At 41.0% G+C, this 15,580-nt stretch overlaps 1 protein-coding gene across 2 annotated transcripts in view; it reads left to right on the plus strand.

Annotated features, from left to right (window-relative positions):
* Window positions 1–2,032: 2,032 nt before the first annotated feature.
* The window catches only part of ERBB4 (erb-b2 receptor tyrosine kinase 4), a gene marked incomplete at both ends in the record, with an annotated part of 1,160,630 nt that continues 1,147,082 nt past the window's right edge, over window positions 2,033–15,580 (plus strand). For both annotated transcript variants that reach the window (XM_079710036.1, XM_079710037.1), the window contains one exon: window positions 2,033–2,114. In XM_079710036.1, the coding sequence (XP_079566162.1) occupies window positions 2,033–2,114 (82 nt within the window). The remainder of the gene's footprint in view (window positions 2,115–15,580) is intronic.

Raw genomic sequence — 15,580 nt, forward strand, 5'->3', positions numbered from 1 at the left:
TACTACTCTGGTTAAGTCACCTTCACCTGCTCTAGGCTTAGTTTTTCCTGGCCCTACGCTGCTCTGGGTAAAGCAGCATGCTCAGCTTGTTTGGCCTCCTCTCTGTGCCTGTTAATTGCCTAAGAAAGGGAAGGCTTCAGGCCTCTGGGATGAAGCTGCTGTTTCTCTCTGTTCTAGCTCCATGGAAATTCTTAAGGGACAAGGCTATAGATAAAAGATGTGGGGGAGGAATAGGAAGGTCTCAAATGATGAGTGAGGAAGCAGGGTGGCTTAATTTTTAAGCTCCCCTGATACTTTTTATTTATGTATTTGCTGTTTCTAGAGAAACTGAAAAAGGAAAAGAATTCATACATAGAACGCCTGTGCAAATAGCAAACCAATAACCTCCTACCCTCAGGAGGTTCTGGCCTCCTGTCCAGGGTACAGTTTCAGAGCTGTAAAAAGCAAGGGATGTGTACAATGATATGACCCAATCCCAGATATTTTAGTCTAGAAACTCCTGAGGCTAGCAATGACCTCTGGGGGTTGGGGAGTGTGAACTGGCAGAGTGAGAACATGGAAGGGGACTAAAGCCGGGTCCACTGTAGAAAAAAACCTAATCATTTGAGGTTGGTTATGTCCTGACATTGCCTTCTTAAGTTATTTCAGACTGAACAGCTCAGGCCTGGGACCATTTCTAGCCTTTAGAACCAAATTGGTAGCTTTGGACTAGAAGCTGCTTAATGGGAATGAACCCCAAGCCACGTTGTTGTAGAGTCCAAGGAAAAGATGAAATGACCCGTAAAGTCTAAAAATCTAAGGATGCAGCTCTACAAACGTGGAATTTTAGTTTGGTCCGTTTGGGAGGGTGGGAAGGATGGGAGAGACTGTATAGTTGGGGAAAGACGGGTGTTTAGATTCCCTTCACACTACTTTCTGAGTGTGAAGCATGAGGAAGTAGGAAGGGGGGGGTAAGTTTTATGACTGAAGCAGTGTTTTCTTCTATTTCTAGGGCAAGTCCTGTCTGTGGATGAGCACCGTGGTGACTTTCTTGTCTAAGAAAGAAACAAATCTTTTCTGTAAGCACGTCTGCGCACTCTGCGGGCCAGCTGTCCGGGGGCCTCTGGTTCAGTCCGTGGCCTCGGGTGAGCCTATTAAATCCAGCTTCCCCCGCCCCACCACCAGGCTCCCGCTCCCGGACAGGTGTTTTCCCAACTCCCGAGGCCCAAGATTTTGGGGAGTGACTGAACCAATAAGATTTCCCTTTGGGGGAGAAGGCGTGGCTAGTTGGGTCAGATTGGGGGCGGGGTTTGCGCGGCTGAGCCGAGCCAGCCTGGTTGCGTGGAGCGTTGTTTTACTCACCCACCCCCTACCTTTTTTTTTTTCTTTTTCTCCCCCCCCCCCTCCCGGACCGAGTCTTATTAATTTCTCTGTGGGGCTGCAGCTGGAGACGGCGGAGCGTTGGAAATGACGCTCGGAGCTTTAATTACCGCAGCCGCCGGACAAGTGTGAGGAAAGCTGACAGGAAAAAAGGACGGGATCGCGTGAAGCAAGAAGCTTCTCCCCGCCACCCCTCCCTTTCCTCCCAATTTGGACTGGAGGTGCGAGGAAACTGAAAAGGGAGCCGAATAGAGTCCGGCTGGGGGGAGAGGCCGGAAAGCTACCGCCTGTTTGCAATCAACTTTTTTTGGAAACCCTTTTCCGAACCCTTCCTTTTTATTGTTGACCAACCAGGGAGAGAGAGCGAGAAAGTGAGGAGGGAGCGAGAAAGCGGAGGCTCACACGGGGAAATAGCTGTCCGGCCCGACCAGGAGCACCACGCGCACACACTCGAGCTCACTCCCACCCGCGCGCACCCTCTCCCCCCGCTTCTCTGGGCCTCGGCCCCGCGGGCGAGGACTGGGTCGCCCGCGCTCGGAGCCGGTGCCCCGCGCGCGCCAGTGCCCCTCGCGCCCTCACGCGCGCCCGGCTGAGGGATCTCCTCCGTGTGCCCGAAAGGGGATATGCCATTTGGACATGTAATTATCAGCACGGGATCTGAGACTTCCAAAAAATGAAGCTGGCGACAGGACTGTGGGTCTGGGTGAGCCTTCTCGTGGCGGCGGGGACCGTCCAGCCCAGCGCTTCTCAGTCAGGTGAGTCGCGGTCCTTCTCGCGCTCCCGCGGTTGACCCTGCGGCCGCCGGCAGAGCTGCGCCGGGTGGCTCCGTCGCCCCCTTCGCCCAGCCGGAGACACGCTCGCTCCCGGGCGTGGCGGGATCACTCCATCCGCGCCTCTTCCTTGGGTTTCTTGCGACTCTCTTTCCCCAAACTTATCCTCTGCGTGTGCCTGTGTTCAGTTATCGTGAAAAATCACTCTGCGCCCCTTTTCTCTTTCTCTCTCTCTCTCACCCGCTTCTTTCTCGCGCGTTTTCTGTGAGCCTCGCTAAGCGGGATGCCTTCTGGTGGCGCCCGTTGTGCAGGACGTGGGAGACCCAAAGCCGGAGTCACAGGAGACGCTCCTCTCCGGGTCCGGGCCCCCCGAGGGAAGAAGCCTCGGAGAAGCGCTCCCCGCCCGGGGCCGGGGAAGGACGGGGGTCCCGAGGCGGTGGCAGCTGGGCTCCGGTGAGCGGGAGGGCTGTGGAGAGAGCGGCTCCGAGAGAGCGGGCTTTGCACCTGCGTGTGCTGCCCGCGGCCGCTGCGCCCCCGGCCGCCCGAGCCTACGAGGTCAGACCCGCCTGGAGCCCAGCCTGGGAGCCGGAGCGCGGCGGGAGGACGCGCCTCGGCCCGGGGGCCCACAACGCTAGGCCTCTTCGGCCAGCGTGCCCAGCCCTCGCCCCCATTGACTAGAGGGGCGCTTCCTTGCCTGCCTGCCTGACCGCTTTAAAAAAAAAAAAAAAATGGCTTGACATACTTAAGCTGGGAGCCCGGCCTTCCCGTCGGTTTCTGTGTTTGGCTCCAGGAAGAGTTCTTCCTGTAGTTCAACTTGCTATTGGCCGGAGTCCCTCCAAGTTCTGTTTACTGCCGGGCGCGGCTGCCGAGCCGACCCGTCACGCGGATTGAACCCGAGGCGGGCGCGGCTGCGCTGGGTGCGCGGCAACTGTCGGCCGGAGAGCTCGCGCCCCGGTGCCCCCGCCCGGCAAGAGGCTCACTGACCCGGGAGAGGCAGCGCGGCGGGGTCGGCGCGCCGCGGCTCGCAGGGCCAGTGACAGCACCTGCAGGGCGAGGGAGCTCAAAGTTTCTGACACTTGAGTTTCCTGGGGATGAAAGTGGGACAGGAAAGGGCTGAGGGAAACGGGTGACTGACGCGGCCAAGGGGGGCCTTTTGGAGAGCCGGGGAGATTTCCGGAACCATCCGGGGCTGGTCGCGGGAGCGTGGGAGGCAGCTAGAGAAGATAAAGCCCACGGAGTGGCGAGAGGGAGAGCTTCAGGCCCCCGGAGGGTGTCCTTCTGACCTCACCAAGAAAACAGCGCGCTGTAGTTTTCCCGCTCCGCCCCCGCCGCCTCCCCCTCCTCGCCTAGTAAATAACAAGTTACAATCCTCGAGCCTCTCAAAATGACCTTCGAATGGCACAATGTGCGCCGTTTGTACTGGACGTTTGCACCCTCCCAATTACTCCGAAATTCTTCATGCATACCAGGTCCCGAGCTCCAGCCACCTCCGGAATTACACCAACACGGATTTGAGATTCCAAGCGGCCTCTTAGATACATCCCTTTTTAATCTCCCTCCCCACTCCGAGTCCCTTCATATTTCCCCTCAATGGGTTGATTATGCACATTGACCCATTCAAAAGCAGTTGCGACTGACACGCAAGCTTAGCCGAGAGGAATTTCTGCAAGGAGACCTACTGGGGGCCGTCTGGTGCAGCCTCAGTCGCTGGGGGACCCGGCTCCGAGTCCGCAGCAATCTGGTATTAACTGTGCGGCTCGGAGTTGAGCTATGCCGAAAAGCCCTTTTCAGAATTTCTGTAAGGAATGTAATCCAAATTAGTTCTGCAGCTGTCCTCTTCCCCGTCTCAGGCGACACCGGCTCGCGCCCTCGCTGGTCTCTTCTCGCTTCCCCGCGTGAATTGTCAGGCCCACAAGTGAGCCCATTTAGTGCGCGAGGATTAGCGTGCCATTGTTGTTCCGTGTCTGACTCTGCACTTGAAATTCTGGGGGCACAAAGGCGAGCCTCCCTTGTTCGAAACACAAAGTGATCTAGATGAAAGGGCCGCACAAAGAAAAGCTCTCGGGTGCATCCCTGGTGTAATTGCAACACGCGCGCTAAGGTGATCCTCTGGAAACTGCAAATGCCTCCGGGACTTCTTTTTTTCCTCTTCCGCACCCCCGCCCTGCCGCACCTGGCAGGGAAAGTTCAGCTGGTTTTAATGTAGTGCTTTTAGAAAACCAACTTACGTTCTGGGGTATGAGTGAGGCTCTGCGTGTGTTCGTGGCTACGTACCTATGGCTGTATGTTCCCAAGTAAATACATATTGCGTGTCTCCCCTCTCGCGGTTAGCAGTCAGTAGCAGTTTGGAGGAGTTTGTTTTGGTCCGAACGAGAAATTAAGTGCGGATAAGTAAACTAAGCTGCCAGAGGGCGACAAGATGTTGAGTGAATTGCTTTTAGATGAAACAAATTAAGGAAACGAGGGAAGACAATCTGCTTCTCGCATTATTAGACACGCTTGGAGTTCAGGGGAAAGTGGCATATTTTTGAAATGCTAATTTCTTAAGAAGCAGAAGGAATGCACCTTATTTACTGCTCTCTGTGAACAGAATAAAAATATGGGAGGGGCAGGATTCTGTTGTATAGATCTAAGGTATTTATTAAAATAATTGTAGTTGAAGAGGACCTATTTTTATTTTTCCTCTTTTGCTTGGGAAAAAAAAATCAGCTTTAGAGAAGACAGTGTTTTTTTTAATAGTAATTCTGAAGGGCTTTGTCTCATTTCCAGTGATTTATCTAGAAATATTATAGTCAAAGGCCCTTTATGTGGCTGTTATAAAGCCTTTACCACCAAAAAGAATTCCAAAATTTCTGTCTTCCTGGTATGATGGAAAAATAATCAGTATCACATTTGTGTTGAAATACAATATATGTATGTAAATGTAGTAGCACTGAAGTGACGCACGTACATACCTTAGTAGATATGTGATGAACAAGTTCAGTTCCCATTTTTTTATTTGCAAGTAACTAGGTCCTGCTTTTCATTCTATAAAAGAACACACATTTTTCCTATGTATTTAAGATATATCTCCAAAATTAGTTTTTTTTACATTTGAGAAGAAAAAGATTAATAAAACTTAGTTAAATGATGAAAAGATGTTCAATATAATTTTAAAAAAATCAGTTCTCTCCCTACATGTATTTACTGTAAGCACACCCATGGGTACAGTTTCTCTTTTTTTCTTTCAATTTTGAAATTCTTATATATGTAAAAGGAGGCTTTTTAGACTAAGGTATAATTTTTTTTTCTTCAGAATGCTTCCAAATAAATTTATACCTATTATTGTGACTGCAGATCACTTGAATATACTATAATGTGGACTGATATGATAAAACTGAATGACTCTGGTTGTGTCATGATTCCTTGATTTCTGATTTTTTTCTCTCAAACCAAACTCCTTTTATTTTTTTAATCATACATGCATAGAAAGTCAAATTTTTTGAAAATCAAGGTACTTACTCCTTTATATGTATAATTTTCATTTAGTCACTGAATATGTGTCTTAATTAAGAAATTACATTAGAATATTTACCAGAGCATGCCCTTCATGGAAGATTTACATACTTTTTGCTCTAATCTGAAAACACTAAGTTTGCATTGGCTGATATTTGGAGTTTGCATTCATTTGAAGAAAAATCATATTTTCTCCTTAAAGTGGATTCAAATATTTAGTATTCATGAGCTTTCATCCCTTTGGTTCTTAAATAGAAGTTCTATTTATCATCTGTCTTATGCACTTACCTTTTCCATTACTATAGATTCTTTTTTATGTCTTATTATTTATTGAGTTTACACATATGAATATATGTTTTCCACATCATCACTAAGGATATTCTTTTTGTGTGTGTCTTTCCCAGCAACCTGCCACTCAGGCACTGCAGGAGTCCTCTGAGCCAGTTTTCATTCTTTCTTTCTGGTAAATCTGATATGGCTGGTTGGCTGGACAAATCGCAAGCCATTCCATTGCTCAGATTTATTCCTGAAAGAAAATAAAAAGGCATCGATCCAAGATCACTAGCACATCTCAAAAACCCTGACTCCAAGGCCAAATCTTTCTACAGAGAAGTCCCCTTTTCCCTTTCTCTCTCCCTCTTTTCCCCTCTTGACCAAAGAAGGAAGGTAGACTGCTGCAATTTAAAAAAATGCTAGGGTGCAAGGAAATGTGCTCTATCTAAATATGCTCTGAAGCCTTGTGATTAGAGCCACCTTGAGATTAATGACTATTTAAGGTGCACATTTTAGAAAATAAATTGAATTAGTGTATCTTAAACATGGCAGTGTTTTAAAGTGGTATCATTTTTAGTATTATTTCAATCCAGTTATTTAAAAAAATTAGCATATATTAAAAATAGCAACAAGTTTTTGCTTTATTTTACAGTGTCCTGCTGCTGTTGGATATCCATGTGTAAATTGTAAGTGCCTATAACATAAATGAAGCAAATGATCAAAAAAGATGTTCTCTTACCTGCAGACTTTTTGGCACTTGCTGTTTGATTCCACCCCTTTAAGAGATACTGCTTTATAGGGCGAGATGTTAATATTTACGTTGAAATTAGCTTATGAATGTTTAAGACTATAGCTGTTTTACAAAAGTTAATTGTCAAGCATATTCCACTGTTACCTTTGACAGTGATCTACTGAGTATGGTTGCAGGGCAGAATTTAATCAAATTATAAACTTTTCTCCAGGTTATATCATTTTAGAAATGTTTTACTATGTTACATTTGATCATATGGAACCAAATTGCATCTTTATCTAGTACTTATTTCCTGAATTAATATAAATATTAGACAGTTAAAGTAAAACCTTACTTTTCATGCTTTCTAGTATTCCTACTGACTGAAAATTACAGGTTATAATGACAAATAATCCCTCAATTTTATTTTATTTTTTTAAATAAAAAATATCTTAGATCAGTGTTTCCTGAAACTGTAGCTTTCCTACGTAATTTGAAGGAGATTTTGCCTGCCTATTGTGTGGCTAAGTGTGACACAGGACATAGCCAGGTGGTTCAAATCAGGATTTCTATATTGTAGGGACATCGTTCCTCCAGTTTCTTTTTAATACCTTGAGCAACTCACGCCATGTCTTTGTGACTTGGCTTGCATGCCTGAGGGGGAAATGCATGTAATGCATTCTCTATTTCTCCACTGTATAGCCGTTTTCTGAAAAATGGCTTTCAAGTCTCCTGTGATAGTGAGATACATCCCAGTAATGAGTTAATTATTTAAAACATGAGCACATATGTTAATAAACATAATATAAGCTTTCTAACAGACCATTGCTGTCGGAAGAGCACCTGCCTAAAGGAAATAAAGAGATTATTAAGTCTAAAGAATTTGTATTTGAAGGCCATTTCCCCAAAATACTACTTTTCAGAATTGCTCTATGGTCTCTTTAGATTTTGTCTTATTTGGCTTTTTCCGAGTTGTTGATAATTCTGACATGTTTATTAAATAAATTGACCTATTTTCCAATGCTTTAATCAAAGCTTTAAAGACACTTTCTTGTTGTAATATTTGACACTCCAACTGGTGCTTTCTATTTGTACCAATTTTTCAAGAGGGAAGAGAACTGTCTCACTTTTATAACATAGAGGTGAAATATATGGTATTTGGGGTCCTAATTCTAAAGTGCTTTTTTGAACAGGTAGTAATTGTTTTATAGTTATTTTCATTTTAAATACGTGATTGCTTTGCAGGCCTGTTGCTTGGCACAACTCCAGGGGGCGGCAGCCACATAGAATTTAATGGGAATGGTGCGCGCCTAAGCTATCAGTCGTGCAGCAGCAGCCCTGCTGTTGTGGAATGCTACAGAATAAAGCAGCGGAATAGAAATTAGGAGAATTAGATTCTGGTCATACAATCATTGTCTCTGTGATCTTAGGTTAGACTTCTTACTTTGTGTCTCAATTTCCTCATCTCTATCAGTATGGCTGAAAGTAATACTTAAAGAGTTAACATCTTGAATGTTTTTAATGATTCAGCTAGATAGAAAAAGAATGTTTAGACTTCTTAGAAAAAAGAAATGCATTGGTTTTCAATTATTTTTATAAAGGAACCTCTTTTTTTTTTTCAAGTGAATTTATGTGTGTAACCCTGGTATCTAAAACAGGTAAAAGGGTGAAAGGAGAAGGCTGTTGTTAAAGCTTTGTCGAGAAGCCAGCTTTGTGTCTCCTGCCTTTGGCACTCTCCCACTTTTCTCCCACTCTGGTGTCTACTCTCCTACTCTGGCTTTACAGAAATCTAGCACTATTTAAAAGCCACTCATCTAGTCCACACCTTTTATTTTCTAGCTGAGGAAACTGGGAGCCCAGAGAAGTTAGGTAATATAAATTAGTTGGCAGTTCCCAACACTCCTAACATTTTAACATACACAGAAGTACTTGAAAAGTTGCAGACACTTAAAAGAAAAGAATAAAAGTTTAAGGTTGGGTTATTTTTAAAGAGTATTGGAAGATTGAATGAAAACAAATGGATTGGAGCCATGGGCTTAATTATCAGACTGCGAAGTTCTTTTCAAGGGGAAGACTGTAGGATCATCATCTTTAATTTATATTTAAGAATAATCATTGATTGCATTTATAACTTACAGCACCTTAAGATTAAAGAAACATAGCAAACTTTGTTAAGGTGTAGTTTTGTAAGATGATCTATTCACCTGGTAGTGCCTATTCTGGACATAGAATTTTGACCCTGTAAGTCAGGTAAGGGTTGTTGATGCTAGTATCTGTTTATAATAGTGGCTTCAAGAGTTTTTTACCTGTGACTCTGTGAAGATGACCAATAAGTAGAGAATGGTTATTTCTTCATTCTGTATTAAGTAGTATGCATGCTTTAAGAAAATGGATTATAAAGGGTAAACAATGGGCTCTTCATGACCAGTTAGTTGCTTGGGATCCTTAACTAGCAAATCCATGGGAATACTTCAGATTCATCCAGACCCATCCTTAGATGCAAGGTTCTTTATCTTTATCTTGTTGGGTCCTCATCTTTCTTCAGGCCCTACTAGGATCACAGCTATTCTTTGCACAAGTGCATAAGCTAAGCTTTAAGTACTAAGACTTTATAAATTTACTTTTGTGGTGCATTTGCCTCCTTTCAGTTGGCTTCTGCAAGATGCTACCTCTGGTCCTTGTGACTTTGAATGTTGTTGATTTAACCTTAACTCTCTCTGGTTGTCCCTGACTTCTCTAAAGCGCCAGAACTGTCTCGGACATGATCAGCATTCTCATGGGGAATAGTGAATAGTGACAGAAGGGAGGTTTAAACCTGTTTTGGCAGGAAGAGTCACTTCCTGTTAGGAATTTGCGATAAAAATGGGCCCCCCTCTGTAAAACGTTAACATAGACACGAGGAAACGTCCTCTGCTGTATCATTAAACTTCTCCCTTGAAAGCTAACTCAGGATCATTACTGTTAATCATGTTATTTCCAATATCGTGGGGGTTACTGAAGCATATTAAACACGAATAAGAATATATAAGACTCAGTTTCTCAATCCAGAGAGTTAAAGTAATAGGAATCAAGGCACTATGAATGTTCTATATTTCATTTGGAACGTTGTCTAAGTGTTTAGAGAGAAGAAAATGAAGGGTGCAATAAGCACTCCTTTATTTTCCAAAAAGATCAGACTTGTAAATAATAAATTTTACCTACCATATCTTTGCTACTCTTCTGACCTTTACTTATGTCTAGTCCCATATGGACATGGTCTAGGTGGACATCCAAGTTTTAAGCTTTTAAGATACAAATGGGAATTGTAAACCTGCTCTCAAAAAATGTGTCTGCTGGTCTTCTATGATGTGCTGAGAATATCTCGTGGCTCGTTAGGACTGAAAAAATGACAACAGATTCTCTAGGTTCTATGACTACGTCTAGTATGGTTATAGCTTGAGTGATAAGTTATGCAATCCTCTATTTCAAGATGGGTCCCCATCACTAGCAGGCGATGCCTAGTTGAAGTCATGGATGGCATTTTGCTTTAAGCGAACTCTCCTTTTACTAAAAACTTTTTTTTTTGGTCATTATTTCCTATTCTTCTCTGTAGGCTTAGAGGATATGAGAATATGAGATTTTTTTTCCTATGGGAACCTATGAAAACCAAATAAAAATAAAACAGAATAATATTTCTTTTAGACACACACGTTCATTTTTAAGAGTTCCTGTTGTCTGATCATTTTGTCTAGAACTAGAGCAGTTAAACAATTTTTTTCCCCCAAAAAAGGAATTTGATTGCATGGCTTATTAAAATCTATTCCCTAAGACTTTTGTTGACCTCATCTAGTCATTAAAAACTCAGAGCAGGCTACTGCAAGATCCACTTTACTCATCCCCTTGTTCAATGTCCTTTTACCTCCAAGACTTCCTTCTTGTCACTGCCAGATGACCATTTCTAATATAATACTTTTATTATCCTAGTTTCTATTCAGAAGCCTTCAATGGGTTCCCATTGCAGAGTTCAAAGCCTGTTAAAATAGTCTTCAGTTTCCTTTTTGATCCAGTCTTAAGAGTTTCTTAAGATGTATTCTGTCTGAGAACCAGGCTGACCTAGTCAGTATTCCAGAGCCTTGCTTGCTGTCTTTCCTTTTGCTGACCCCTTTCCCTGGAATTCATGGCTCCCTTGGTTGCCCTCCCTGTCCAAACTGTTGAATCTTTCCAGTTCCGTATTAAATCATACCTCTTCATTAGGTCTTCCTTCATTTGCTACCCTAATCTATAATCCTTATCTGTACCACCTATCTGCATTTAATCTTAAACCATTCTATAGTTTTAACTTTTTAAGAGCAAACATTTTTATCAAACCCTGCAGAGACTAATGAGGTGCCACATACATGGTAAGCTCTTTAAAAATATTTTTTTAAATGGAAGAATAACATACATTTGCTGAAACAATTTTAAGCTCATTCACGGATGGTTATTATTTATAATTAAACCATATAAGTGCACAAAGTAAGCTGTTCTAAAAACATAGCTATAGAATTCCTAATAATAGATATTAGACATGTTTACCCTGGGAATTTCCTTAGTTGCTTTCTTGAGCTTCCTAAGGTATTTCTTTCAATGGAGTGTTTCCAAGAGTATATCATTTGTCCTCATTCCCATTTTTAGAGTCTGTTCATAATATGGTACCAAGTATATTTGTTAGTTTTATTTTTGGTGAGTTAAATATATATAAATACCATTCTTAAACATGTAACTGTCTTGTAGCCTGCTATTTTTATGTGTCCATTACTTTGCTTTTCTTACTTATCTCTTATTTTAAAATTTTAATCATTTAAGCAGTAAACATGTACTGACCTATCAGTGTGTTTGAGGACTGTGTTAGGCACTGAGGAGGACATATAAGAAGCCCAAGATGCTAGATTTCCCCTTTCTTTTAAAGAAGGACAGATGAGACCAATGAAACACAATATAAAAAAATATGTTATTAAGTGATTTTTCCAAACTCTTGGGAGGAATTTGCCTCCAGAGAAATGCTAATAAGTATTTCATGAAAAAAGGGTTCCAGACAGAATGTGGCATTTTCTATTCCTAGATGTATGTAATAACACAACTTTGTTAATACTAAGATTTCTCAGTATCTTAAAATAGACAACTAGACATATGCCTTCCATTTGAAAAGGATCCTATAAAAGAAATACTTGCAGCATAACTGTACTGAGAGGTGACTGGGATTCTCTTAGCTGCTCTTTTAGATGATTCACTCTGCATTCTGAAAATTGGTGAAATGATTATAGTATTTATAGATTTTCCCTGGTCAGATTCTACCAGGGAAAATGCTCTTCCAGACATTTCTTCTCAGGTTATCAGATTCCAAGAAACTGTCAACCTTTCTAGGTCACTGTGGTTCCCTAAGTGTACCTTAATTTATAACATCCTGAAAGAGGTAATGTAACTTCAAAACTTACCTAACAGTCTGCAGAGTAATCTATTAATGAGAAAATTGGGTATGGAGACATTAGTACCTCTGTCTGAACAATTTCTTAGAACTTTCCTGATTGTTTTTCCTTTAAGAATCCCTGAGAAGAAACTTTGAGTCAGGGATTATTGTTCCTACTTTGTAGACGAGGAAGTAGAGATATAAAGCAGCAGTATGTAAGGGTGAAGCCTGACTGGTGCATCCGTCGGTGCAGTTACATGTCTGCCGTGTTCTGAGCCAGCTGCCTCTGCCGTCTGCTGCTCCTCCTCTTTCATGCCTTCTCCAGCCACAGGAGTTAGTGACCCTCTGAAAGGAGTGGCTCCTCTACTCTACCTGCCCCACTGTGTGAGAAAAGGATGCTCAGCGCACCAAATCCTTCTGCCTCCAGGTCAACAGCTCTTTATGCTTTCCCTGGAGCCATTTGAAGAAACTTATCCAATAAATCTATCATTCGAGGAGTCCTCCTTTGGATTACTCTGCATTTCTCCTCATCCTCCTTTGGATTACTCTGCATTTCTCCTCATCCTTTCTATTCTCCAGAGGTCTTTTTGTACGTGTGTGTGTGTGTGTTGTGTGTTGTGTGTTGTGTGTTGTATGTATTAAGGAAATCATCATATAAGCCTTGTCTTCTTGAAAAAACTTCAAAGCAGGGGCATTTCCAAGATGTTGGGACCTGCATTTATGCAGTTTGGGGGACCTCTTTAAAAACAATACAGAAATAAGAATACAAATTAAGTGCAGGTCCTTGGGGGGCACCAATGGAAGAGAGGGGCTCTGAAGCTGAAGCCTTTTACAAAAAACTTTATGGTACTTCTGCCTATGTTTGAAAATTATACATTTTAAGAAGTCATATTATTTCTCATTTAGTGTGAATTTTGGGTGTCATTATATATTTTTTTGTTTTTTTTCCTACTGCACGTAGCTAGCATCTACTATTAATGTAGAAGAATGCATTGTTTCGAGAAAAAAATTGTCATAAAGAGTAAAATCACACTATAAAGCACTTCAGTGTATCTTTGGATGAAATAATGTGCTCTGTAGAGATAATTTTCAAAATATTTCCACTCTGAATATGAACATGCCTCATCCAGGTATATATATATATTTTTTTTCTTGATGCCATGTTTTTTAAATGGGTCATGTAATGCTGTCTCTTATGCAATTCTGTAGTTCATAATGGTTGGTTTATAATGTTGTGATTTAAAAGAATCTTGTCACTTTTGGTATATAAAAGCTATATTACTAAGGCCCTACCACTTGAAATACAACTCATTGAACTTTTAATCATTTGTTATTTAGCACAGTTAAAAAAAAATCTTTGACTTTTACCCTCTGACTATGCTAAATGTGACCATTTTAACTACAATAGGCATTATTAGCTGTGAATGAAACAACATCTAAATTAAAATCAGTACTCAGCTCAGATATTTGGTAATATTTTAACTACTAATATATTAACACATTTAAGTAACAATAAAAGGATTAGTATTTCAAGTCACACTTTTACTGTGTAAAAATATCAGCTAAACAGTTAATATTTCCCAGTTGTTTTAACTTCAAATTTAGCAGCCCCATTGTCCCTGGTGATATATCGAAACCTCTAAAAGTGTACTTGGAATTAATGGAAACTGAAGTGATTGGGATTCAGATACAATTCTTTAGTGGCCTTTTTCTTTTCTTTTTTTTAAGTGCAGAATGAAATTTGAAAATATAAAAACTTTGAGATAAATTGAAATAGACAAAACATTTTATGTAACTGTTGATGAAGAGGACATTTATTATTTTTTCTGTACTTACTATATTGCTTGTGGCCAGAATTAGCACACCATGAGCCAGAGAAAGAGATAAGACAAACAGAATGGCACACAGCTAATTTTGTTTAGCAAATTTAGATCTGATACATGCTGTTTCACTCCTACAAATTGACTCAGCAACTCTTTGAAAGGTACAGATGAAGTTTGTCTCCCACAGTTTAACAGCTTTCGCTCAACATTTATAGGCTGTATAAAAATAAATTTCTGTTAAGTACCACATTTCTCACTGGCAGGATGAGCACTGTGAAGGTAGATTTATTAGTGAGAAAAAGGGAAAAAACAAAAACATTTCAATTGTTCCAGGTCTGCTGAAAATAAAATATGTCAAAACATCCAAACTATCTTTGTTTCAAGGACATATATACTGGGCTTGGGATAGTTAAGGATTTTGACTATTTGTGAGTGAATCAGAAGTCCCATTTTATGATAATTTTCTGATTCAAATCTGGTATGTGGTTAGATGCATATTCTGGAACTAGTCATTCATCTGCTGGATAAGGCAACAGGAGGAGATCCACTATAATTATCAGAAAGTGGCTATAAAACAAAACACACAAAAAACCCAAATCTTGGTCTTTGTAAAAAAGTGTCATCAACCAAAAGAATAAATTTTCATGAATTCCTAAGTGAGACTAACTTGTCTGAAAAAAATGTCATAAAACATGTAACACTTGATGGAAACATGATCCTAGAAAAAGCCAGGAATTTGGACAGTAATATCCATGTTTGGGAATATCTCAAAAAACATCCCCAAAGTCTTTTCTATCATAGTGTATTGTAAAGGTATCTAAAAGTTATAGTATTATTTATATACCTGCTAGAGCTTTGTCATGGCTCAAGACTGCATTCTCCATAATCAAGCTCACTATAGAGAATAATTCTCATATTCATGAATTGTTCATCTCATCATATTTTCAGTGGTTATTTCAAGGTTAATTTTTTCAGACAGATTCTCTCTTGATTAAAGTCTGTAGTAATTGTATATATGCTGATATAGCACACGACGGTTTTAAGCTAAAGACGTCTTTGATTTCATAGCAGGTCAAGATCAAATGCTTTTCAATGCTTCCTACTCAAATATATGAAAAAATAACTTTTATGTCTTTTTTATTCTAGTAAGAATGTTGAGACTTTTGTTTGGCTTTTTCAAAATCCTAGAAACCTTTGTGTAAGGGTATGAGCAACAAAGTATATTCCATTGCCAGGACTAGTATCCAAGTGCTATGTTCCTTATGCTTTTATTGTTTGATAAAATATTAAAATATATTCCTACCGATTGGCTTTCCCAGAGCCCTCCCCTGGCACCTCTCCCTCAGACTTTCCCAGATCAAACAACTAAAGAATTAATATCTGACACAATCAGGGACCTTCAGATCTCTGCTTTGGCATATACTGTGATCCATTCTTATGTGTTTTTGCTGGATAGTCACTAAATACTACGAATGTTACTCTTACACGTAATAAAAATTTTGCCATAAGTATTTTAAAATAATAGGAATGTGAACAGTATCATACTAGCTTTGCCACCATTAAGTATTAGCAGGTATGAAGGAGGCATTATTCTAAGTTGTATATCTCAGCTTAGGTACTAATGATTTGACTTGAAGCTTGGAAAGAAGTGGCTTAAAAACAATAGACAGGATGTCACTGGTTCACAATTGAATTGACCTAGAAG

Source organism: Hyperoodon ampullatus, assembly GCF_949752795.1.
Source record: "Hyperoodon ampullatus genome assembly, chromosome: 8".
Lineage (NCBI taxonomy): Eukaryota > Metazoa > Chordata > Mammalia > Artiodactyla > Ziphiidae > Hyperoodon > Hyperoodon ampullatus.